At 39.6% G+C, this 25341-nt stretch overlaps 2 protein-coding genes and 1 long non-coding RNA gene across 9 annotated transcripts in view; 1 reads left to right on the top strand and 2 right to left on the bottom strand.

Annotated features, from left to right (window-relative positions):
* LOC126587785 (uncharacterized) overlaps nt 1-25090 on the bottom strand; it is a 30007-nt gene extending 4917 nt beyond the window's left edge. Inside the window, exons 1-5 of one of the 7 annotated variants that reach the window (XR_007611224.1) lie at nt 24865-25081; nt 22931-23570; nt 22792-22848; nt 22623-22702; nt 21041-21451 (exon numbers count right to left, since the gene is read on the bottom strand). Coding sequence is in view for 4 of the 7 variants with exons in the window: in XM_050252854.1 (XP_050108811.1) it covers nt 1161-1198; nt 1282-1507; nt 22931-23227 (561 nt within the window). In the remaining 3 variants the exon portion in view is untranslated. Of the gene's footprint in view, nt 1-945; nt 1199-1281; nt 1508-21040; nt 21452-21759; nt 22538-22622; nt 22849-22930; nt 23571-24864 lie in introns of those variants that run through there. The other 6 variants (XR_007611223.1, XR_007611225.1, XM_050252854.1 and 3 more) reach the window with 6 other exon arrangements.
* On the bottom strand, nt 1740-3486 carry LOC126587789 (uncharacterized). The gene is made up of 2 exons (XR_007611226.1): nt 3306-3486; nt 1740-2017 (listed from the first exon to the last, which is right to left on the bottom strand). It is a non-coding gene; the product is annotated as an uncharacterized LOC126587789 (long non-coding RNA).
* On the top strand, nt 6383-8686 carry LOC126587786 (B3 domain-containing protein Os01g0723500-like). The gene is made up of 4 exons (XM_050252858.1): nt 6383-6542; nt 6682-7090; nt 7178-7374; nt 8261-8686. The coding sequence occupies exons 1-4, from the start codon at nt 6459-6461 to the stop codon at nt 8504-8506; spliced, it is 936 nt and encodes a 311-aa protein (XP_050108815.1). The 5' UTR covers nt 6383-6458; the 3' UTR covers nt 8507-8686.
* Nucleotides 25091-25341: the final 251 nt, after the last annotated feature.

Below are 25341 nucleotides of genomic sequence, written 5' to 3'. Positions count from 1 at the left end.
CGAATATCACAAAAAGCGACCGTTTTCGTTACCTAGGATATATCGTGCAAGAGAACGGAGAATTAGAGAGAGATCTCAACCATAGAATAGAAGTTGGATAGATGAAGTGTAAGAGTGCATCCGGCGGGTTGTGTGACCGTCGTAGGCCACTGAAGCTCAAGGGAAAATTTTATAGGACGGCAATAAGGCCAGCGATGTTGTATGGCACAGAATGTTGGGCGGTGAAGCATCAACACGTACACAAAATGGGTGTGGCGGAGACGAGGATGCTTCGTGGGATGTGTGGGCACACAAGAAATGATAAGATTGGAAATGAGGATATTCGAGGTAAAGTAGGAGTGGCCGAAATTGAAGGAAAGATGAGAGAAAATCGGTTCCGGTGATTTGGACATGTGCAAAGAAGGCCTACTGACGCTCCGGTTCAAAGATGTGACTACGGGACAGAGGTTCAGGGCCAAAGGGGTAGAGGAAGACCTAGGAAAACTTTGGAAGAGACTCTAAGAAAAGACTTAGAGTACTTGGTTCTAACGGAGGACATGACACAAAACCGAGCGCAATGGCGTTCTAGGATTCATATAGCCGACCCCACTTAGTGGGAAAAGGCTTTGTTGTTGTTGTTGTTGTTGTTGTTGAACGCAGCCACAAAACCTAACATTACAAGAAAATCATCAGAAATTCATCACTACCACACTAGAATTATTTGTGACTCATTATCCTCCATTCACATTGTTATCATTATGGGCATCTTTCCACATGTCCAAAGCTATATTATATATCCATTCATTAGCAATATTCCGTTATTGTTCTTGTGTTTGAAAATCTTGGTAAAGATCCCCTTCAAAAACTAATAATGGTGGAGACGAAGAAGATTCATTATCTAGTTCAACAGGAAACTCATCTGATCTGCACTCCTTGCGAAGAAAATTGTGCACTGATGCACAAGCTAATACTACATATGTTTGTGTTGCATATGAAAATGGAGGTGCAATCCTTAAAATCGGGAATCGTGATTTTAAAATACCAAATATCCTCTCGACGACATTTCTTAAAGAAGCATTACGAAGATTGAACAACACTTTTTCGTTTCTAGGCTCACAACCCTAACCACTATACTCTTGGAGATGATATCGGATTCCTCAATAAGGAGCTAAGAACTGACGTCAATTTGAAAATCCACAATCTACTATGAAAAATTTACCTGATAATATATATTTTAGTATGCAACTCAATGGAATAATGAGAAATTAAATAATAAAAAAATTATAAATAATAATTTGATACCTTGTGGCACTTTAAGTCCATTCCTTCTTGTCAAATCATTATTTAGTACTCTAGAATCATGAGCCGATCCTTCCCATCCACTAAGGACGTACATGAATTCCAAATCAAAGTTACAAGCAGTTAATACATTTTGTGATATGACACCCTTACGATTACAATAATTGCTTACATTGCATCCGAACACCGATGCTGGGACATGTGTGCCATCAATAGCTCCAATATAATCCTAAAAGAGTGTTAAGTTTATCATTTGGAATAAATTAGAACGATACAAAATAAAAATAAATAAAAAAAGACAACTATACCTACTTCAAGTAAGGGTAAAATCTCGTACTTTCCCTTATTTTACATGGCACTGCTAATCCATGTTTGGCCATCATCTTCGGTGCTATTGTGTATAATTGCCGGAAATCCTTTGGGCTGTCCTCTTTCAATACTTTATGTATATAATTGAATCATTCCATAGTAATTGATCTTTGATTTAAAGGACGTTCAATAGGTTGTCCAAATGTAATTATAAACTCTTTTAGCACGTGGACTACAGCTTGAATTGCCATCAATAAATATTTAATGGTTTCATAAAGTTCTTCCACAATTTCTTCTTCATTAGTTTCTTCTTCTTCTTCTTCAATTTGTTCTTCCACCATTTGCTCCACTTCCATTTCTTCGTCCACTTCATCCACTTCCATTTCTTCCCCACCTTCCACTTCCATGCTTGTTTGAGACATTACATAAACTACCCAATCAGATAAACAAAACCACAAATAAGTTAACAACCAGAAAACCATACATATAATATCAATTATAAGATAAATTAAGAAATATAGATAAATCAATTACTTGACAGCTTTGCATTTAAATGTAACTGTAGATAATTCAGTTTAGATATGTTTCACTTTGTCTAGGACTCATCCTTTGTAATCTAGCAAAACTACATTTTCCAATTTTCGAACATTTTATTCACGCCTTGTTTACGATCATCAGTGGTTTTAATTTTCGAACATTTTATTCTAACGAGTATTCTGCTGCATCGGCTTAAGCCATGGGCAGGAGGCAACTGGCTTTCTCTTTGGCTTTTTACCTCCAAACAAGGAGATTCGTCGAAGGACCTTCAGCAGTCAACTGGCATACTTTCTCTGTGAGGCAAAATAGCCAATGCAACATATACCGTGAATATCAGTGAAGAAAGAAAGTCTTCCACAAATTCTCATTTTGATAACATCGTTCCTTTATCTCTGCACTACATTTTCTACACATACATTATCCGTTTTAGCATCGAGAAGTTCCTCTAATTGAAAACAATTCATTCTGAACTGATAAATACTGATACTCTATATTCACGAAGGAACAAAAAGTGTTTGATATTCTACGAGACAAAGCAATTCAATAGCATTCCCAAATCACATTTTCTCCAGCTTTTTACAATACCAACTTCGTCATGAATAATCAAATCTAAATGATAGAAGCGTCGCTTTGGACGTCTTGAGCAATCAAATACCAAAACTTTTGTAATTAGACAGCGGTAACTACACAAGCAGAAAACTACCCGAAATCTCACTCACATTATCATTTTGTTAACGAAAAAAAATCGATGCAAAGAGAAAAAAAAATATACCCAATTAGTCCAATTACATAACCCACATTCATTCTCCAACTAGCAACTGTGAGTTATTAGTTGGGAGGGTTAAATGGGTCTATCTGTTCGATTTGGAGGTCGGATCCCCTCCCAGTTATCTAAACTATCTCCCATCCATATCTGAAGAGTGATCCTATCAGCAACAGCAAATCCATCAACCCGAAATCGAAAGCTCCCCAAAATTTGTGAACTGAAGTGAAAGCTAACATACCTTGGTACTGAATTTGATCATGGTATTGAAATTTTTGCTTTATTAGCGCTGAATTCCAATTGGTTTCTTGTTATTGTTGAAATTTCAATATCTATATGGGTTTCTGAACTTTCTTGGCAAACAAACAGAATGCAAAGAATAATCCAAGTAGATGAGAAATGGGTAAGAAAAACGTACTCGCAGGTGTGGATTCAGGATGATGTAGATGCCCTTTCACCCTCCTTCTCTATCTTCAGTATGCGAGGCTCTTCCTCTTCTGTTGTCTGGCGTGAAAGAAATCAAAGGGGGAAGATTGTATTGTTGATAGCATTTGGTATTTATATTACCCACCTTCAAATCCATCAAAATCCTTCATTCCTTAAAATCTTAGTAAATCTTTATTATTCTCACTACACCTAGATTTGGATGGACTTTTTTAAAACGTAATTGACTACCCATGGGTTTGAATGTATTCTTTAAGATCATGCTAAATCCTAACTTGACAACATCCTGATTTCAAAGTCCTTTAAAACCCCTTTTAAAATTTTAATTGACTACACTCAGATTTTAAAGTCTATTAAAATCCTACCAAATCCTAATTTGACCACACCCCCTTAATTTCTGGGTTCAGAAAGCTTTACAATCGAAAGGTTAGGGAGCTAGGGTTAGCAAGAAGGCGAGGAGTTCAGCGCAGGGAGGGGAGAGTGAGAGAGGTTGGTTGAAAATTAGGGTTGGGTAAACTTTGCATTTAAACGATGAGTAACGTTATTCATACCATGTTTTTGTACCACATTTTCATACCACCTTAGGTGGCATTTTATGTGGACATCCACATCATTTGAATTAATCATATTTTTAAATTTAGTTCATTATTTAATAAACTAATAATTAAGAAAAACTAGTTAATTAAATGATGATTGTGGTATACGAGAAGTCTTTCTCTTTTCTTTCCTTGGGTTTTGCAAATTTTTCAAATGATGTGGCTGTCCACATCAAATGTCACTTAAGGTGGTATAAAAATATGGTATGAATAATATTACTCTTAAACGAGGGGTGAAGTACTGTAGAATAGCATTATTAAATGAAAATAAAAATATCTTTGACAAAAATAAGGAGAAGAAAACTAAAAAAGAAGATAAAAAAAAAAAAAATCAGCTTCCAAAGTTGAAAAACATATAACAAGTCTTTGGTGTAAAAAATTTTATAGTTTGACACCAAGGAATGGTGTTATAAAGGTTAAAGCCACCAATGATTGGTGTTACAAAAGTTTAAGAGACCAAATTTTAACAATGGTGACAGTCCAATTTGCAAGTCACTGATGAAGAAGGGTGTCCTCAAAACGGTGCTCTATAGCACATTTTCTAGTACTGTAATTCTCATTGATTGAAAGCCCTAGTAGTGTAACACTTGAGATTAAAAAACGAAAAATGGCTCGATAAGCACCAGAGATGGGCTCGAGTTGTTATGGGGTACAAGTGAAAATTATGGCTAGTTTGGTATTGTTGTACTTAAAAAAATGCTTATGTTGTGGATTGTGAAAATAAACAGCTGTAAAATAATGCAATTGAGTGTTTGATAAACATCTATATAAAACTGAAGTGACTATGTCAAATGACTAAAAATAATATGATTTTAGATGTAATATAATAATTTATTTTGCGTTTTATTTGTGGTTTATTTTTTTATTTAATCTCTCTCTAGAACACTTCTCTCCCTCATCAATGAGATGTGATAGCTTCACATCATCATCGAAGGTGAGTCCATAATAGTTGTTTTGAATTTGACAATGGTTGTGGATTTGGGAGAAGATGTATGGGGTGGATTTGGAAAGAGGTTGGTATTGAATAATTTATGAATTTTGATGTGGTAGGAGGTATAAGTTTGAATTAGGAATGAAGTTCCAAGTTGGGGAGTGGGTTTGGGGCAATGAGTTGGGAATGGGTTTGGGGTCTAGAATTGGGCGTGAGAGAGGTAAATTCCATGAAAGAGACTTTTTAGGAGATCGTTTTCCGCGCTAGGTGTCTAATGGCTTACCTCTGACCACAAAGCATCCAAATGAAGAAGCACGTGTCGTTGTGAATCAGTGAGATGAGATGAGATGAGACGCGACCAAAGCAAGGAAGAGGATAAGGGTAGGGTCGGCAATTACAAAAATTAGTTAAACATTATTGTTCACCCGTGTTTTTAGATGAAAAGCCGGTTTTTGAAAGCAGCAAATAGATGCTTCTCCTTTTAAATTATTTCTCGCCGTGATTTGAAAATAAGGGATATTTGGCTTAATTACAAACACAATTTTGAGCCAAACTGTTTTTCATCCCTACTTATAAAAAAATTTAAGCACTACCAAATTGGTACTTAACCAGTTTTTCTCTAAGATCACTAATTCCTTTCAGCCCCAAAAACACATTAGTCAACCACAGATCAAATATGTAAGTTTCAAGTACATCTTCAAGTGCTAAGAGATCTTCAAACTACTAAGAGATAGTGTTTAAAATACCAGGGGGTCACTACCTACTTGGTCACATAAGATCCATAAGCGGTCCAGCTTGGTTAATCTGCATTGGGGGACGCTATCAGATGGATATTTATGGTTCCATCTAGTTACTCCGCATTGAAGGACCATACACACTGTAGTAATAGATTACATTGAGTAGTCAGGAACCCTTTTTTCGTTGGATTCCGTGGAGTGGTCCATAATCCCTTTTCCTAATCGGTTCCATTGAGTGGTCCGAAACCCTATCTTCGTTGGATTTCGTTGAGTAGTCCGGAATCCTTTTCCCTAATCGGTAATGTTGACTTTGTCTGAGACCCTAGATAGCAGATTCTTGTAGTAGATGTTGCTCAAGGTTATGCTTGTGTTTGTAATTCAAAGTTATAATGCTATTATTTTAGAATCCTGGTAGAGAATTACAACAAGCCTTACGGAGGTTGGCTTTGTTACTATTAGTGAAGTGATGTTTGATCTTAACTACACTAATTTGTTGCCATGTGAGTTAAAAAAACAAAAAAACAATAAAACAATAAAACAAAAAAACAAAACAAATTCAATTCGTAGAAATAGTTTTAAAGATTTAAAGCATCCGTCCCCACAACACACCTACCATCCCACAATAGTCCACATTCCTACTGATCTTAAAGCGAAGTAAAAATGGTATTGTGTTTCCTTAAACAGAAACTTGGAAACCAATGCCATTAACTCCATTTATTTGGACACTAGTGACTGAAGATGACACATGTAAATATTGAATGAACTCACCAACCTTCTTCAAGTCTGAGTTCATTTCTCTATATTTGACCAAGTTAAAGTTCCTCCATGTAACCATTAGGGTTTTGCAGCTTTCAAGCGGTAAAATGGTGAAAAACAAATCCACAAATGATGAGAAGAAGCCTTCCTTCTTCCGGATTCTTGTTGCCGGTTACAACACTGAGTATTTGGTAATAGTTTCCGACTACTGCGCTGTGGGTTTTAGTTTCTTGCATTTTTCCTGTTTCTCCGTAACTGCTTGGTTTAAATTGCAAATTCAATTCTGAAATTTTAGTTTGTAAATACATTTTGTGTGTCTATTTTCTAAAGCATATCCCCAGAGACTTCTTGAAACATATACAGAAAGACCTGTCCGAGAGAGCATTTTTGACGCTGACCGATTCCTTGGATTGTTCATGGAGTGTCAAAGTGAGTAGAACGACAATGGGTGCTGTGCGTTTCACAGATGGCTGGCACGAGTTCTTGAGGGATAATTCCTTGGGTCACGGCAACTTTGTAGTATTCATCTATGATGGGAGGATGAAGTTCAGCATAAGGGTATTTGGCATGAACGCGTGTGAGCGAGAAGTCGGTTCTACCAAGATTGGATCAACTAATCAGAATTCCACCTTTGCTGACACTACTAAAATGCCTAGTGGTGGTGGTGGACAAAGAAAGTGCGATGGGAGCTCGTCTAAGCGTCCTCATCCATCGAGCTCTTGCAGCAACGATGATTCAGGTATCGTCAGATCAGATGTTGCTAACTACTGGAACCCATAAAACTTATGTCTATGATTTTTTTTTTTTTTTGGATTTGAAACTACAGGTGAAAACCTTTGTGAACCCGAAGAAGATGACGAAGACAGCACATCTAACGATTGGGACGATGACGAAGACAACACATCTGATGAGGAGTCGGAAGATGACACATCTGAGGAGGATATGGAAGCTGCAGCTGAGTCTGAGTCTTTCAAATCAAAATTCCCTCATTTTAAAAGCGTAATAAGAACGTCAAGTAATGTGGTAAGGCAACCATTGATTAAGTTTTCATTCATTTAGTTTGTTTTAGGCCACAATTTTGTTGACAATTACAATTAACGATTTCCCTTTAGTAAATGCATGATGCATCCAAGGAATAAAATTTCTCTTTTGTGTAGTTGGAAAGAGGTTAAATAATAAAATCAAAGCCTTTGGCAACAGGTACATTTCCAGTACTATATATGATAACATGTTAAGAAGCTATAACCAAATTTATAACTGCTCAAGCCAGCATCACAATTCCAATATTATAACAAAAAAGCACCATCATGATTTATTCATTGTATCCAAACGGTCAAAGATACATACAAATTAGAGTATTATTATCGATTTTTCATTTGAGCTAATTTTTTCTTGAATTCTTATTTTGGCCAAATTTTCTTTTGAACTGTCATTAATAGACAATTTCCCCCTTATTGTCGTGTTTCCAACATTTCATCAAATTTTCTGCCACAAAAGTTTGATAAAATGTGAGGAAGATGATTATGGGTGGGCAATTGGCCATTTATAATAGGTCATGGTAAAAATCAGCTAGATTTTCTAGGAATTATGCTTGAGGAAAATACTAAATCAGCTATACGGAGTTGCATATGCTAGTTGATACATTTGTTATAAGTATGTTTGAGAAATATCAATTTGAATGTTTCATGTGTGCAAATAGAAAGCTAGAATAAAAATCTCTTGAATGTTTATTTCTTTCAATTATGTTGGGCAGTGTTGTTCTCTCTCTCTCTCTCTCTCTCTCTCTCTCTCTCTCTCTCTCTCTCTCTCTCTCCCTCCCTCCCTCCCTCCCTCCCTCCCTCCCTCCCTCCCTCTCTCTACATGTCAAATGTAATTTCTTTTGAAGTCTTGTTTGATGTCAATCTTGCAGTACGTCCCTGCCGCCTTCTCTAGGAAGCATTTTTCTAAACAAAAACATTTCAAGATTTTCATGAAAAATGCAGAGGAAAAAACATGGGCCGTGAACGTTGTCCATTTGAACACATCACACTCCTTTTCTGCCGGGTGGTCTCGGTTCGCATCTTCTAACCAAATTGGTATCGGCGATACTTGCATATTTGAGCTTTTGAGCAGCAACGAGATGAAGGTTCGCATTATCCAGAAGGCATCAGTTTGAAGCTATATTAATAGTAGGGTAATTTAAGTGGTGAGCTTTAGCTAGCCTTGTAGTTTTTCTTCTCGCCGGTCGCCACTCGTAGTTGTATTTCGGATTAAGAGTTGGATACTGGTGCAAATTGTTTTATACTATCTAATCATAATTTTTACTTTTAAATCTTAGAGTTATCGGTATCATGAATCATGAATGCCTAGAGCTACTCTGCATGCGTTACAAAGCAACAGTGGATTTGGTCTTTTGCCTTTACCACTAGAAATAATCCTCCTCGCATGAAAGTAGAAGCCACTCTCGGATGTCCCCAAGGGGACGTGGAAGTGCTTGTATTTCACTTCAATCAATTAGCAATAGCAGGAATCGTTCAACTTTTTTTACGCTCATACAAGATTACTCGAATTTTTTTATCTAAAAATTTAACTTTACATCCTCCAATATATTCGCAAAGTAAAAACTCTCAAAAATCTGTATTTGGTATATATGATGGATATATACGAGTAATCATCTTAAATTTGATATGCAATGAGTAATCATCTTAAATGGATATATGGAGACTTGTCCCACTTAGCATTCCTAATCTTTTGACTGATGAGTGATGATAAATGAGGTATAAGTTGAACCAGGAATGTCCCATTGTAGGTCTTTTCTGTTCCTTCTAGACTTTGGACTTGATATGTACCAAAAATTAAAAGAATGGAACTCTCGACATTATCATGCACATATATTTGGATGTATAGAGATAATCTTTTTTATAATACTCTATTACTGATACAAAATGGGGTCTCTTTCCAATGAATGGTATCATAAAATGTAGAAGCAGAGTGGTTATACAAAGTATTTCAATATACAATAAAATTATCCCATCCCAATCTCATTCTTCAACATTGATTTAGCGATATCCTGCAAAAATAATAAAAACCATCATTAGAACACAACAAACAGTTAAAAGTTAGAAAATGGGGAAGGACTGCAATAACACCATAGTATCGCAATAAACCATGAATGCCTAAACAAGAAATCATCTACTTATATAAGAATTGAATTTCACTCATTCACTTGGGTCGGTACTTAGGCCATCTCCAACCGATGGCTGGCTAGATGGCTCGTTTGAACCCTTTGGCCCTCCAAGATTCTCCAAGATATTAATATTTTAATGAACAGTACAGGGTCATTTTTACCTCCGTCTCCAACCGAGGACCAGAGGGCCAAAGGGCTCGTTTTAGCCATTTCACAAAAAACCATCTTCAACCGAGGGTCAAAGGGCCATAGGGCCAAACATAATTTTTTTTTTTAATGTTGTATAATGGCTTAGGAAGTTATAGGAAAAAAAAATAGAATTTAAAAAAAATATGAAACAAATTTTGTGAAATAGAAGTTATAGGAAAAAAATGGAATTTAAAAAAATATGAAATAAATTTTGTAAAATAGAAGTTATAGGAAAAAATATAAGTGTGAACACGGAAAATTCTTGAAACGAAAGAGACAAGAACAACGTGCACAAACAAATATTTGTATTTGATGATTTTGGGTTACAATCTCTCTCAATTTTGATCCTCTGATTCGATCTCCGTAAGGTGTTGATTTGTGGATGTTTCGTTGATCCAAGGGGCGTCGAGGCTTGATCTTGGATGAACAGTTGGAAGTTTCTTCAAAGGGCCGTGGGCTTGATCTTTGAAGGTGGATTTGAGCGGATCTTCAAGGGCTTTTGGGCTTGATCTTGAAGAACAGTGATGAACGGATCTTCAAGGGCTTTTGGGCTTGATCTTGAAGGACGGTTGGATGTGTGGATTTGTCGACGTTTGTTGATCCAAAGGGCCGTTGGGGCTTGATCTTGGAAGAACGATGAACGAAGAACGAAGAACGAAGAACACTTTCTTCAAGGGTCGTCGGGGCTTGATCTTGAAGGTGGATGATTGTTGATCCAAAGGGCCGTTGGGGCTTGATCTTGGATGAACGGATGATGAACGATGGTGCTTTCTTCAAGGGCCGTCGGGGCTTGATCTTGAAAGAGCGATGAACGAAGAACGAAGAACGAAGAGAGCTTTCTTGATTCTTCGGGAACCTGGATGCTTGAGAGCTTCGGAGTTTCAAAGCTTCAGAGCTTCAAGGTGTAATATGAATTGGTCCTCTCAAATGAATGAAATGGGCTTGTATTTATAGAATTTTCCAAGGCCTAATTTTGAATATAATATCCCAGATGAAATAAGTCGTTTCTGCCAGGTGTTGACACGTGTCCTATTTGATGACTTTTCCAACTCATTTCAATTTTCGTTGAGTCACACGCTACGTGTAAAATTTATGTAATACATGAGCGTTGACACTTTGATTTATCGGTCAACATTTATTTATCGAAATTTCGATGTCTACAATAAGTTATATGAAAAATTTTGTAAATAAAAAATAATAATAAAACTGTAAAAAAATAAAATAAAATAAATCATGTCGGTTATAACCGACAGAAATAACAAAACATTAAAAAAAAAAAGCCAGCCAGCCAGCCCTCCAGCCCTCTCCGATTCTGTGGGACCCTCCCAGATTCCAGAGCCCTTTGGCCTAGCCCTCGGTTGGAGACGGTTTTCAGGCTATTTTCGACCCTCTGGCCCTCTGGACCCTTCGGTTGGAGATGGCCTTTAGAGGCCAACAACAATTTAATATGAATTTGCCAAAAAAATTAATTACCTCAAGGAAACCTCTTGTGGCGGAAAAGGTCCAAAGCTATTCTAAATGCCAACACAATAATAATTAACAAGCAATTCAACATTTATTAGTAACCCTCAAGAATACAAAAGAAATTCTGAAACTTAAGAAAATTCTCACAACTTGATATTATATTAATGACTACAGTTTGCAAATTGTAGGGAAATCAAACTTTGTTGCACAATGCTCCTTGCTCATGTCTATCATTATACACCATCAAACTACTCCAACATGCAAGAAAATGCAAATGACTTCATCCATGCTTGTAGAATTAAAACAAGGCACAAAAATAACCGGTAATGTACAATATATTCCCAGCATAATCAAACTTACTTGCAGAAAGCTCTTTGCTCAGTGTGTTCTGCACAACAGAGGGGCCAAATAAGTTAGCAACCAACAAGAAAACATAATAAAGGGAAAAATTACAATATACTTGAAAAAAAATTCACCGCCACCATCCTCATAAGCAAGAGCAATCACATTAAATTCAAGCCCACACACCTGGAACAAAAATAACAAGACTAAGTTAAATTATTATTACTACTACTATTATTGATAAAGACGACTGATTTAATACGGACTAGCACTTGCCAAACCAAGCTATTAGGAATCCTTTGAAAATAGAAATGGTGTGCTTTGATTTTTACAGTAACACTCGTACAATTGATCAGAGGTATCCAAATTGTAAAAATAATATCTACATTTCCTTGGTTTGTTTTTCAAAAGACGAAATAGAGCCCCTACATAATTATTTTTCTCAAGTGTAGTTTGTAGAAATCCGCACTGAGGAACTTAACTAATAACTACAGGGTTTAATGACCCCAATGAGGAATTCTTGGTAACCTGATACATGTATATATATTTCAAACTGGGGAGCAAAAGCACAAATACACACAAAAATCCTTAAAATCTCCAAATAAGTTCAAATTAATACATGAAAAGAAAATCTCTCTATATAATGAATACAGAGAAACCTTAGCTGAAATTTTAAATACAGAACCCGCATTCAGATTGAAACACCACATCTAAGCCAAACACCGGACTTACAATACCAAAACTCCCAAATAGTATCCGAATTTTGCAATGTGCAGGGAACATACCAAAACACTTAAACCACAATCAAAATCCCTAAAATTAATTTAAATCCAAACCCTAAATCTAACAATTTTAACAAATACTATAGCATCAATTGAGAGAATGTGGAGCCAAAAATATTCACAAGACGACACGTGGGTTTTTTGGACAAAAAGGAAAAAAATACCCTTGCAGTACAACGAGGTTCCTACGCGCAAGCAGCGGGCAACCCTCTTTCAACCAAGACAGAAGTGCCCAAAATAGGTAACAATTCAAAGTCCATCTCATCAAATCCTTTCTACAAGGTAATTCCCAAACACATTCCTTTTAAATTATGTTAATTGGCTAATTAATGGGTTTATTGCCTAATTAACCCATTAATTCTCAATTAAACCATCCATTATATCCAAATAACCACAAAATACAACCAATTCAACCCTAAAACATCACATGGCCGGCCATCCCCTTAAGCTTTCTACCTTCCCTATCTTTTCCCACTTTACTACCCCAATTAAGCTAGCTAATTGATTCTATAACCATCCATTTATTCCCTTTATGTTTAATTAGCAAATTTATCATAATAAATTGGCTAATTAAACCTAAATTAAACCTAAAAACCCTAGCCACCTCCTATCCCTATAAATATACTCTCATTCTCACCAAAAAGCTAATTCCAAACCTCTTGCAAAAAATCCCAAATATTCTAAACACTATTTCTCTCTAAAATTCTAACTTTGTCATCGGAGGTTCTTCGGCCAAAGCCCCCCCCATTCATCGTGGGCACGTGAGGCTTTTGGCCTTAACCTAAGGTGCTAGTTGTTTTGTAGGTGCAAAATCGTCCGAGATCGAGGAGGAGAAAATTTGCATCCACAAAATGGTGCTTTCATTGAGAGTTGAAATCCATACTCGTAGAAGACTCTCGCACAAAAAGGTTTTTTCTTTATTTTCTAGTCCATTTGAATATTTTTCATACGTTCTTATTATTAGATTTTTTTACTTGCAAAGGTTCTTTGATAAAACGTATAAGCAAAATATAATGGCTAGAAATTTAGAAAATTCCACAAGTGAAAAGTCTAATGTTCAAGAAATGGGATTGCGGAGATCCGTGAGACTAAATGCGACAATAAGGGGAGCGGCATCATCATCACGAGCTTCCACCATGGGAACCACCGTGGTGGCTACCTCGGTAGCCACCCGCGGCGAGGTCCATGGTGCCTTTACCACGGCCACCATGGGAACCACCGCGATGGCTACTTCGGTAGCCACTCGTGGCGAGGTCCATGGAGCCTTCACCACGGCCCGGAGATCCGTGAGGCAAAATGCGACAATAAAGGGAGCGGCATCACCACCACGAGTTTCCACCATGGGAACCACCGTGGTGGCTACCCCACGGCGAGGTCCATGGTGCCTTCACCACGGCCACCATGGGAACCACCGCGGTGGCTACTTCGGTAGCCACTCGTGGCGAGGTCCATGGAGCCTTCACCACAGCCCGAGCCGTGCCATCCAAGGCTCACGGTACTAAGACCACGATCCAAGCCGTGCCATCCAAGTTTACGTGGACCCAAGCCCAAGCCTCGCATTCACATGCACCGCGCATTGAGCAGCCTGCTTCCATGATCCAGCCTGCTCCCATCAAGCAACCCACTCTCACGGCCCAACCTGCTCCTGCCGAGCAACCTGCTCTCGTGACCCAGCCTGCTCCCGACGAGCAGCCCACTCCCGTGGCCCAGCCTGCTCCTGCCAAGCAGCCCACTCCCGTGGCCCAGCCTGCTCCTGCCAAGCAACCTGCTCTGGTGACCCAGCCTGCTCCCGACGAGCAACCCATTCCCGTGGCCCAGCCTGCTTTCGTCGAGCAGCCCACTCCGGTGGCCCAGCCTGCTCCTGCCAAGCAGCCCACTCCAGTGGCCCAGCCTGCTCCTGCCAAGCAGCCTGCTCTCGTGACCCAGCCTGCTCTCTACGAGCAACCCACTCCAGTGGTCCAGCCTGCTTCTTTCGAGCAGCCCACTCTCACGGCCCAGCCTGCTCCCGTGGCTTTCCAAGCAGCCCAAGTCGGCCCAAGACTATCTCAACCATCCGGACCTACCATCGAGCCGGGGGCATTCTCACCACATTTTTTCACGGATTTGACATTTCCCAACTCAAATCTCGCGCCCGGAGTCTACCACATTTCCACTGCCCAAGGAGGCGCATTCCTTCCAAGCTCTTCCAATCCAAATGGCGAACAACACTTGTCTCGACAAGTCATAGAGTTGACGAGCGCCCTTGCACAATAGAAAACCTTGGTGAATCAACTTTTGCAACGTATCGGGATCCAACGTGCCCCGGACGAGGTATCCCGAAGTAGGACAAGGGCAGACGAACATTTCCAGCAGCGTCCCGGTAAGCAGCCACTCGACCAGCCACGAGCCGAACGTTTGGGCAGTGTACATTCCCGTCTTAGAGTGCGAGGGAGCATGCACTCTCGACTAGGCCCACGGATGAGCATACATTCACGGTTGGGGTCATACTCCGATAGTCAACATGAGCAACCTTCCGGGTAAAGTGTCTATTCGCAGCTAAGCCCACAAGGAGCGTCCTCCACCTCACATCAGAGTAGGCAGCACAACGGACGGAGAGAAGCAGTCACTCAATCCAGCTCAAGTTCAACCAGCAGCCTGCGAAGAACTCACTCGCCTACTAGGAATGCACCACATGCACTGCATCCGCGGCATAGACGAGCCAAACACATGGAAGAGCAGCCTAGACCAGCAAGTCATGACTGGGGGCAGCCGAGAGCTCCGCTACCCTAACAAAGGCAAATTCAGGAAGAAGTAGAGAGACTCTTGACCAAGCGATTGCATGATTTCCAACGCAACGAGGTCACTGACGAGGCACTACGACGGAACATAATCAACATAAGCAGGTCACCCTTCACGGAGGAGATCGAGGAGGCAAAGCCTCCACGCGAGTTCAGCATGCCACATTTCACATCTTTCAAAGGGGATGAAGACCCGGAGAGACACTTAAAACGTTACCAAAGCGCAATGATCCTTTATCGAAACAACGATGATCTCATGTGCAAGATATTCGCCACCACTCTACAAGGCGAGGTGCAAGATTGGTTCTACACCCTGCCGCCACAATCCATCCGGAATTTCTACGAACTTTCTTTGGTTTTCACCAAAGAATATTCATCTTATCGCTCGATCAAAAAGAAGTCTGACCATTTGTTCGACGTCAAGAAGAACCCAAAGGAGTCGCTTCGCGACTATGTGAGGAGGTTCAAAATAGAGAAAGCAAAAATAGTCGGATGCAACGACTCGATAGCTAGAGCAGCCTTCCAAAAAGGACTTCCAGCAGACCACCCGCTATTCGGAAAATTGATCATGAAAGAAGATCTAACTCTGGCAGACTCTTTTGCTTTAGCAGAGAAGCATGCACTTTGGGATGAGGCTCGCCAATGCACATTCAAGGACTTGAAGAAGTACCTGACATCACCTCCCTAGAAGCAGCGGAGGACTTATTCGCATGTTTGACGGTATCTAAATTAGCAATAAGCTCTACCATCATGCGAGAAGAGTTAGGGGCCCGACTACTTGTATTCTACAGTTACCTACAGTCATCATCATGACGCACTATTCCGCCGAATCCAAACCGACGACGATAAAGGCGTAGACCCTGAGAGATGCAAAGTTTTCTGACGAACGCAACAACTCGGCCCAACGATGCCCCGAAGGCAGTCGAGCACACTTTAGCTGCACATATTCCCTTAATGGAGATTTCTGGCATTCGCATGTCAACGACGCATCCAACTACAAAGGCTTGCGAGCAGCCGTGGTTCGTGGCAACCGACTACTTCACCAAATAGGTGGAAGTAGAGCCCATGACGACCACGATTTAGACGGACATAGAGCGCTTCATATGGAGGAACATCATTTACCGATTTGGCATCCCTTAATCCATCGTCACCAACAACGGCCTGCAATTCGTGGGCAAAGATTTGGCGAAGTTCTTAAAAAAATATGGCATCAAGCAGCATATGTCCATGCCGAGATATCCTCAAGGCAATAGGCAGGCCGAAACATCCAAAAATATGGATCTCATCTGGGAAGGTCCGTACAAGCTCAGCAGAATAGGCGGTAAGAGTAATTATACCTCCGCTACCATGAAACGATAAAAAGATCGAAAAGTAGTGGAGCGCCTACAATCTGAAGAAGTACCATGTGTGACCTCCGACTACATCAAAGCCCGAAGACTTAAGAAGCTCGACGGGCACCACCTCACAAGTCGAAGACTATCCAGTTGTTATGCAGTTCCTACCTTACAGCTAAGTTCTCGTTCGTTTCACTCGTTTTTCAATGAGGAATTCAGAAGTAATCACAACTTGGCTCGGCTGCATGCTTACAACAAGTGATCACTCCAGCACTTCAAAAGAAGACTGTGCCCTTCTTAGGGACCCATCGCAGGAATTGCACCCCCCGATGGACCAACCATGCTCTCCAGTGCGAGAGGGTAAACTAATTGCTCTCCAGTGCGAGAGGGTAAACCAATTCCCCGACACCCATATGGGTCAGCTCTCCAAGACGGGAGGATAAACTTTACACTCCGAATATCCAGACGTGGATGAGCCTGGCTGCCCTAGTATAACTAGATGCATGATGGCTTGCGCCGGGATTCCTAGAAGTAACCACAATGGTCTTTTTCAAGGCTTAGCTAACTGAAGGATTTTGGGTCTCTTGGCTTAATCCGTAGGGAACCGGGCCCTAGAGACGGAGATGGCACATTACGCAGTACATCCGATGGACGGCTGCCCTGGAATCCTAAAGCTGCTACCGAGTGCACTAAGGTAGCCTACGGATTCCGGAAGACTGCCTACGGCTTGCCCTTCGAGCAGTAAAGCCGCGCTAGACTTATACAACCGCACATTCTTGTGAAAGGTTAAACAAGCTAGCGCGCATATACGAAGTTTTATCCACTGCCGACATGCTACGTAGTCGATAAGCTTCACCTCTGCCAATCGCGGAACAACCTACACCAAGTCCTAAAGTGTTGTGATACTTGCTACGCAACCTACGGAATTGAAGAAAGTCAAGGTTAACAGCCTAGTGGTTACGCGGACTTGTCTTCTTCTGTAAGTAAGGCATCCGGCTGCCAACCCTATGGCTAACAACTTTGCAAAGTTCTACACCAACACCTACGGCTGCATAGGCTACGCGAGCTTGTCTGCTTATAAAAAAGTAGCATGCCTGCCACTGGTCTATCAAGTCTAAAGGTTAGGGCATGAACAAAAGAAGTGAAGATGAAGAAAAACAAAGGAAAACATGTTTATAAACAACTAGCAAAGGCCGAAGGAGTTCAAGCAAAACAAGAGCTACAAGGAAAAACAAAGAAAATCCTAAAGGCTACCTAAAATATTACAATACAGCAGCTTGGACATCCCACGACTACTCGGTCGCCACACCTTCAACAGCCGTAACACTCTTAGCAACGGCATCATCCGGCGCTTCACCCCCGGCTGCCCCAGTCTGGGCACTAACTTCTCCAACTACTTCACCAATGGAAGCCTTAAAAGTAAAAGCAAGCAAGTCTTTCGGAGAAATAGAGAAGGTCTTAAAACCTCAAGCCCATCATTCTCACCCTTCAGCTGCTCATTCTTCTTAAGCAGACTAACACAAACGCGCTGCAGCTCATCCATTCCCTTCTTAGCATAAGCAGCGAAACGAAGTTCAGAAATTGCAAGCTTAAGATCTTGAATCTGAGGCGAATCAATCTCAGCAGCAAAGGGAGCAGGCTTTGGCGCCACTTTAGCAGCAGAGTCCACCTTACCACTCTTCATAATAGCAAGTCTCTACAAAGGTGAACCGGACTTGGCTCCCAAAGAACGTCCTGGTACAGACTTCGGCACTGGGGGCATGATAAAACCTTTACGTTGAGCAATCTTATCCATAATTGTACTAGCCATTCTCAACATGGAAGACGCCACATGCTCAGATCTAGCAACCTTATTTTTCTTCCCATTAGAAGAAGTCATGTCAATCACATACCTCTCGGTAGCAAGCGGACCCTCATGAGCAGCAGAAGAAGTCTTCAGTTTTTTCTTAACTAGGCATCTCATGAGCAGGTGGGGAAGATCTCTTCTTTCCATCTTCATTCATAGTAAGCTTCACGACAGCGATCAGACGAGCTAATGCATCCGCCTTGATCTTCTTTACCTCATCTTTCTGGAGCAGCCCACCTTTCTTTCAGCAAAGAAGACTAAGCAGCCAACGACATTCATGGTACTCAGCAGGGGAGCTCAACCCAGCATTCCAGCAGGCAGAAGGCCTGCATGCCCAACATTCCAGCAGCCCATGAGACCCGCAATCTCCTTATTTCTCTCAATCGCCAGCCTGGCCCGAGTCAGGTCCAAGAGCTCAAAGGACATGAGCCATGCGGCTCGCCTAACACTGTGCCCTAGCGCCACAATCCTCGACCCCAGCTGCACAAGCTGCCCTTGGCTCAAGCCAAGCCAAGCTGCCCAAGCAGTGGTCCCTGCCACGACATCTCCTCAGCTCATGCCGAGCCAGCTCCTGGCCCCTGCCAGCCGACGTGCCGCACCACCCCGACGGCTACCCCGCAATAGCACTATCCAAGAATAAGGCAAGAAAAATTAAATTTTTCTTACATTGGTGCGGCACGAAGAAGACGAAGAAAGCAACGAAAGACGGTCCTTTGCACGGGCAAGATGTAGAAGATTACTAGAGGAGGGGGAACAAATATCCTCTAAGCTATCTCTCTCTTGTAGGGTAGAATAAATCGCTCTCCAAAGTTGATTTAATAACCCACTTAAGATGGACTTAAATAGGCTTTGAGAGAAATTTATTTCCTTTTCCTAGAAGGATCTAATTTCCATTTAAAGAGAGAATCAACATCAAAATAGGAAGCAGTCCTAAGTTTCCTAAAGCAAGAAAATCTCTACACCTGCCGCCCTTTTCTGCGAGCAGCCCAACAGGTGTGGGGGCATTTGGGGAGCCAAAAATATTCACAAGGCGACACGTGGGTTTTTTGGACAAAAAGGAAAAAAATACCCTTGCAGTACAACGAGGTTCCTACGCGCAAGCAGCGGGCAACCCTCTTTCAACCAAGACAGAAGTGCCCAAAATAGGTAACAATTCAAAGTCCATCTCATCAAATCTTTTCTACAAGGTAATTCCCAAACACATTCCTTTTAAATTATGTTAATTGGCTAATTAATGGGTTTATTGCCTAATTAACCCATTAATTCTCAATTAAACCATCCATTATATCCAAATAACCACAAAATACAACCAATTCAACCCTAAAACATCACATGGCCGGCCATCCCCTTAAGCTTTCTACCTTCCCTATCTTTTCCCACTTTACTACCCCAATTAAGCAAGCTAATTGATTCTATAACCATCCATTTATTCCCTTTATGTTTAATTAGCAAATTTATCATAATAAATTGGCTAATTAAACCTAAATTAAACCTAAAAACCCTAGCCACCTCCTATCCCTATAAATATACTCCCATTCTCACCAAAAAGCTAATTCCAAACCTCTTGCAAAAAATCCCAAATATTCTAAACACTATTTCTCTCTAAAATTCTAACTTTGGCTTCGGAGGTTCTTCGGCCAAAGCCCCCCCCATTCATCGTGGGCGCGTGAGGCTTTTGGCCTTAACCTAAGGTGCTAGTTGTTTTGTAGGTGCAAAATCGTCCGAGATCGAGGAGGAGAAAATTTGCATCCACAGAGAATACCCAGAGGCCGTAGAGAGAGATGAAAGGAAGAGTGTTTGAAGTTCTGGGTTTGGATTTGGGTTCCTACCAAATTATCAATTTATATTTGAATGAGAGTTGTATAATATTTGGTTAAAAACTAAAGTTATTGGATAAACTGTTTGAAGATATATCAAAAACCTATTCAGAGTCGATTTCTCCCATAAGTACCAACCCATCCACAAAAATCAAGATATAAGTAATTCAAATTACAAAATTCCAAAAACTCTACCAGTACCCAAATTGCAGAATCCCATTGGTGTAAGAAAAATTCATTTTAAGCATCCAGATGAACGAACAGGAGTACCCAAAAACAGCAGAGAAACAAAAGGCACACGTTTCGTATGCAGGGGGTTTTGGTGTAAGAATGCACTGTCAAGAAAAAATGAAATTCACTCAATAATCAACTAAAATTCCATAACAATAATCAACTAAAATTCCATAAAAAAAGGAAATCAAGCTAAAATCGAAACGTTTGCTGTGCATACAAACATTGAATTCAAGGAGTTCAGCGATATATGTTTCGCGCTAGATAAAAATTATTTCCTAATTTAAAAAAAATTAAAAATTTGGAGGATTGTGTGAAAAATATAAAAACTTTACTCTCACAAATAGATGAAATCTGCCTTGCCTTTGGCCAACATATCTTTGGCTTCCGAGATGGACTATTAGGCACCGTTTGGTACACAGACGGGACGAGACGGAACAAAATGGGACGGAACGGGATGGGAGGAAGGAACGGAACAAGGTTCCATGTTATGTTTGGTACGCGCAGGACGGAACGGGACGGTTGTTCGGTTCTGCGTTTGGTACACATTGGACGGAACGGAACCAAAAGATTAAATGACTAACTTATTCATGTTCTGTTTGTTGTTTGGTACAATATTTATGCGTGGGACGGGACAAGACATTTTTTTTTTTGAACTTGTTCATATTTGAACACATAATAATACCATGATTAGCTTTTGGGGATTGAAGAAGAAGCAAAACGAAAAACAATGGCAGAGAATTTAGAGAAAGAAAGTGAATGACTAAAGATTGTATTCCTTGAACAATGAATGAATGACTAAAGATGGGACGAAGATGAAGATGAACCCCCGCGAACTCCCCAGAACGTGAGTCTGTGGTGGAGGGAGCGTTGAGGTCGAGGAAGATGCAGCTGGGTTTGAGGTGGAGGAGGAGGAGGAGGCTACAGGAGAGAGGGAGGCTACGGGAGAGACAAGGAGGGTAGACAGTGGAATATTTGTGTTCCACATACGTGGAACAACCCGTTCCAGGAGGGGAGGCGGGACGCAAAAACACCCAATTTCTGTCCCGTGGAACAGCGCGTTCCACCCATTTTTGGCATACCAAACGTGGGACGGAACGCCTCGTCCCATTTCGTCCCGTCTCGTCCCACGTACCAAACGCACCCTTAAGCCTGAAATGTTAAGAGAGTGGGAATTAGTGGCGGATGGCGTCAAAAATTGAAGATAAATGAAATGGGTTTGAAAGGTTGCAGTCAATTTGGATTTCACGGGATTTTAATAGATTTTTTTTAAGTAATAGATTTCAAAGGATTTTAAAATATTCTCAATTTTATATGGATTTTGACAGATTTATATGGATTTCTATTATAGATTTCTATGGATTTGTATGGATTTGTATGGATTTCTTTCGTGAATTTCTTAGCATTTATTAGTTGAATCTTATAACATAAAATGAAATAATGCACAAGAAAGATAAATGTTTTGAATCAAAGGAAATCCATTAACAATAAATTTGAAGTGTTAGCAAGCACAATCATGAACTCAAATACACAGAATAATAATGTAATCGCAATAGCTAAGCAATCAGATGAAATTCCAAATTCCAAGTTTCAAACACTACCACAAAACCTTATATTAATAAAAAATTCATCATTACAAGTAATATTTTCTTCTTTCTTTTTTGCTTTCTCGAACGCAGCCACAAAACCTAACATTACAAGAAAATCATCAGAAATTCATCACTACCACACTAGAATTATTTGTGACTCATTATCCTCCATTCACATTGTTATCATTATGGGCATATTTCCACATGTCCAAAGCTATATTATATATCCATTCATTAGCAATATTCCGTTATTGTTCTTGTGTTTGAAAATCTTGGTCAAGATCCCCTTCAAAAACTAATAATGGTGGAGACGAAGAAGATTCATTATCTAGTTCAACAGGAAACTCATTTGATCTGCACTCCTTGCGAAGAAAATTGTACACTTATGCACAAGCTAATACTACATATGTTTGTGTTGCATATGAAAATGGAGGTGCAATCCTTAAAATCGGGAATCGTGATTTTAAAATACCAAATATCCTCTCGACGACATTTCTTAAAGAAGCATTACGAAGATTGAACAACACTTTTTCGTTTCTAGGCTCACAACCCTAACCACTATACTCTTGGAGATGATATCGGATTCCTCAATAAGGAGCTAAGAACTGACGTCAATTTGGAAATCCACAATCTACTATGAAAAATTTACCTGATAATATATATTTTAGTATGCAACTCAATGGAATAATGAGAAATTAAATAATAAAAAAAAATGATAAATAATAATTTGATACCTTGTGGCACTTTAAGTCAATTCCTTCTTGTCAAATCATCATTTAGTACTCTTGAATCATGAGCCGATCCTTCCCATCCACTAAGGACGTACATGAATTCCAAATCAAAGTTACAAGCAGTTAATACATTTTGTGATATGACACGCTTACGATTACAAGAACTGCTTACATCGCATCCGGACATTGATACTGGGATATGTGTGCCATCAATAGCTCCAATATAATCCTAAAAGAGTGTTAAGTTTATCATTTGGAATAAATTAGAACGATACAAAATAAAAAAATAAAAAAAAGACAACTATACGTACCTTCAAGTAAGGGTAAAATCTCGTACTTTCCCTTATTTTACATGGCACTGCTAATCCATGTTTGGCCGTCATCTTCGATGCTATTGTGTACAAGGCCTTCAAGACTTTGTTAAAATTTCTACTGACAGTCCAATGTGATCGGCCAAACGTATCACGTAGTAGACAATATCTACTATTGTGTCCAACAATACACAAAAATGTTGCAAGCATTTCTTCTATGCAAATGAATCTTGTATCTCGTAAGAGTGTTTTTTCTCTAATAATAATGCATAACTTCACAAACACATCACGATACATTCTATACCTTTGCCGGAAATCCTTTGGGCCGTCTCTTTCAATACTTTATGTATATAATTGTATCATTCCATAGTAATTGATCTTCGATTTAAAGGACGTTCAATAGGTTGTCCAAATGTAATTATAAACTCTTTTAGCACGGGGACTACAGCTTGAATTGCCATCAATAAATATTTAATGGTTTCATAAAGTTCTTCCTCAATTTCTTCTTCATTAGTTTCTTCTTCTTCTTCTTCAATTTGTTCTTCCACCATTTGCTCCACTTCCATTTCTTCGTCCACTTCATCCACTTCCATTTCTTCCCCACCTTCCACTTCCATGCTTGTTTGAGACATTACATAAACTACCCAATCAAATAAACAAAACCACAAATAAGTTAACAACCAGAAAACCATACATATAATATCAATTATAAGATAAATTAAGAAATATAGATAATTCAATTACTTGACAGCTTTGCATTTAAATGTAACTGTAGCTAATTCAGTTTAGATATGTTTCACTTTGTGTAGGACTCATCCTTTGTAATCTAGCAAAACTACATTTTCAAATAAGATTATACATAAGCAGTTATTCACGCCTTGTTTATGATCATCTGTGGTTCTAATTTTTGCACATTTTATTCTAACGAGTATTCTGCTGCATCGGCTTAAGCCATGGGCAGGAGGCAACTGGCTTTCTCTTTGGCTTTTTACCTCCAAACAAGGAGATTCGTCGAAGGACCTTCAGCAGTCAACTGGCATACTTTCTCTGTGAGGCAAAATAGCCAATGCAACATATACCGTGAATATCAGTGAAGAAAGAAAGTCTTCCACAAATTCTCATTTTGATAACATCGTTCCTTTATCTCTGCACTACATTTTCTACACATACATTATCCATTTTAGCATCGAAAAGTTCTTCTAATTGAAAACAATTCATTCCGAACTGATAAATACTGATACTCTACATTCATGAAGGAACAAAAAGTGTTTGATATTCTACGAGACAAAGCAATTCAATAGCATTCCCAAATCACATTTTCTCCAGCTTTTTACAATACCAACTTCGTCATGAATAAGCAAATCTAAATGATAGAAGCATCGTTTTGGACGTCTTGAGCAATCAAATACCAAAACATTTGTAATTAGACAGCGGTAACTACACAAGCAGAAAACTACCTGAAATCTCACTCACATTATCATTTTGTTAACGAAAAAAATCGATGCAAAGAGAAAAAAAAATATACCCAATTAGTCCAATTACATAACCCACATTCATTCTCCAACTAGCAACTGTGAGTTATTAGTTGGGAGGGTTAAATAGGTCTATCTGTTCGATTTGGAGGTCGGATCCCCTCCCAGTTATCTAAACTATCTCCCATCCATATCTGAAGAGTGATCCTACCAGCACCAGCAAATCCACCTACCCGAAATCGAAAGCTCCCCAAAATTTGCGAACTGAAGTGAAAGCTAACAGACCTTGGTACTGAATTTGATCATGGTATTGAAATATTTGCTTTATTAGCACTGAATTCCAATTGGTTTCTTGTTATGGTTGAAATTTCAATATTTATATGGGTTCCTGAACTTTCTCGGCAAACAAACAGAATGCAAAGAATAATCCAAGTAGATGAGAAATGGGTAAGAAAAACGTACTCGCATGTGTGGATTCAGGATGATGTAGATGCCCTTTCACCCTCCTTCTCTATCTTCAGTATGCGAGGCTCTTCCTCTTCTGTTGTCTGGCGTGAAAGAAATCAGAGGGGGGAGGGCTGGATTGTTGATAGCATTTGGTATTTATATTACCCACCTTCAAATCTATCAAAATCCTTCACTCCTTAAAATCTTAGTAAATATTTATTATTCTCACTACACCTAGATTTGGATGGATTTTTTTTAAAACGTAATTAACTACCCATGGATTTGAATGTATTCTTTAAAATCCTGCTAAATCCTAACTTGACTATATCCTAATTTCAAAGTCATTTAAAATACTTTTTAAAATTTTAATTAACTACACTCAGATTTTAAAATCTATTAAAATCCTACAAAATCTTAATTTGACTACACCCCTTAATTTCTGGGTTTAGAAAGCTTTACAATCGAAAGGTTAGGGAGCTAGGGTGAGGGAGA

The sequence above is a fragment of the Malus sylvestris genome, chromosome 10 (genome assembly GCF_916048215.2).
Source record: "Malus sylvestris chromosome 10, drMalSylv7.2, whole genome shotgun sequence".
NCBI classification, from domain to species: Eukaryota; Viridiplantae; Streptophyta; class Magnoliopsida; order Rosales; family Rosaceae; genus Malus; species Malus sylvestris.
The sequence above is the reverse complement of the archived record's forward strand: the minus strand, read 5'-3'. Positions and strand labels throughout refer to the sequence as shown.

Excerpts from the sequence above, each read along its gene's own strand:
- LOC126587786 (XM_050252858.1), top strand. The coding sequence starts at position 6,459 with ATGGTGAAAAACAAATCCACAAATGATGAGAAGAAGCCTTCCTTCTTC. Across the intron at positions 6,543-6,681 it reads GTTACAACACTGAGTATTTG|CATATCCCCAGAGACTTCTT; the intron begins GTAATAGTTTCC and ends TATTTTCTAAAG. Across the intron at positions 7,091-7,177 it reads TTGCAGCAACGATGATTCAG|GTGAAAACCTTTGTGAACCC; the intron begins GTATCGTCAGAT and ends TTGAAACTACAG.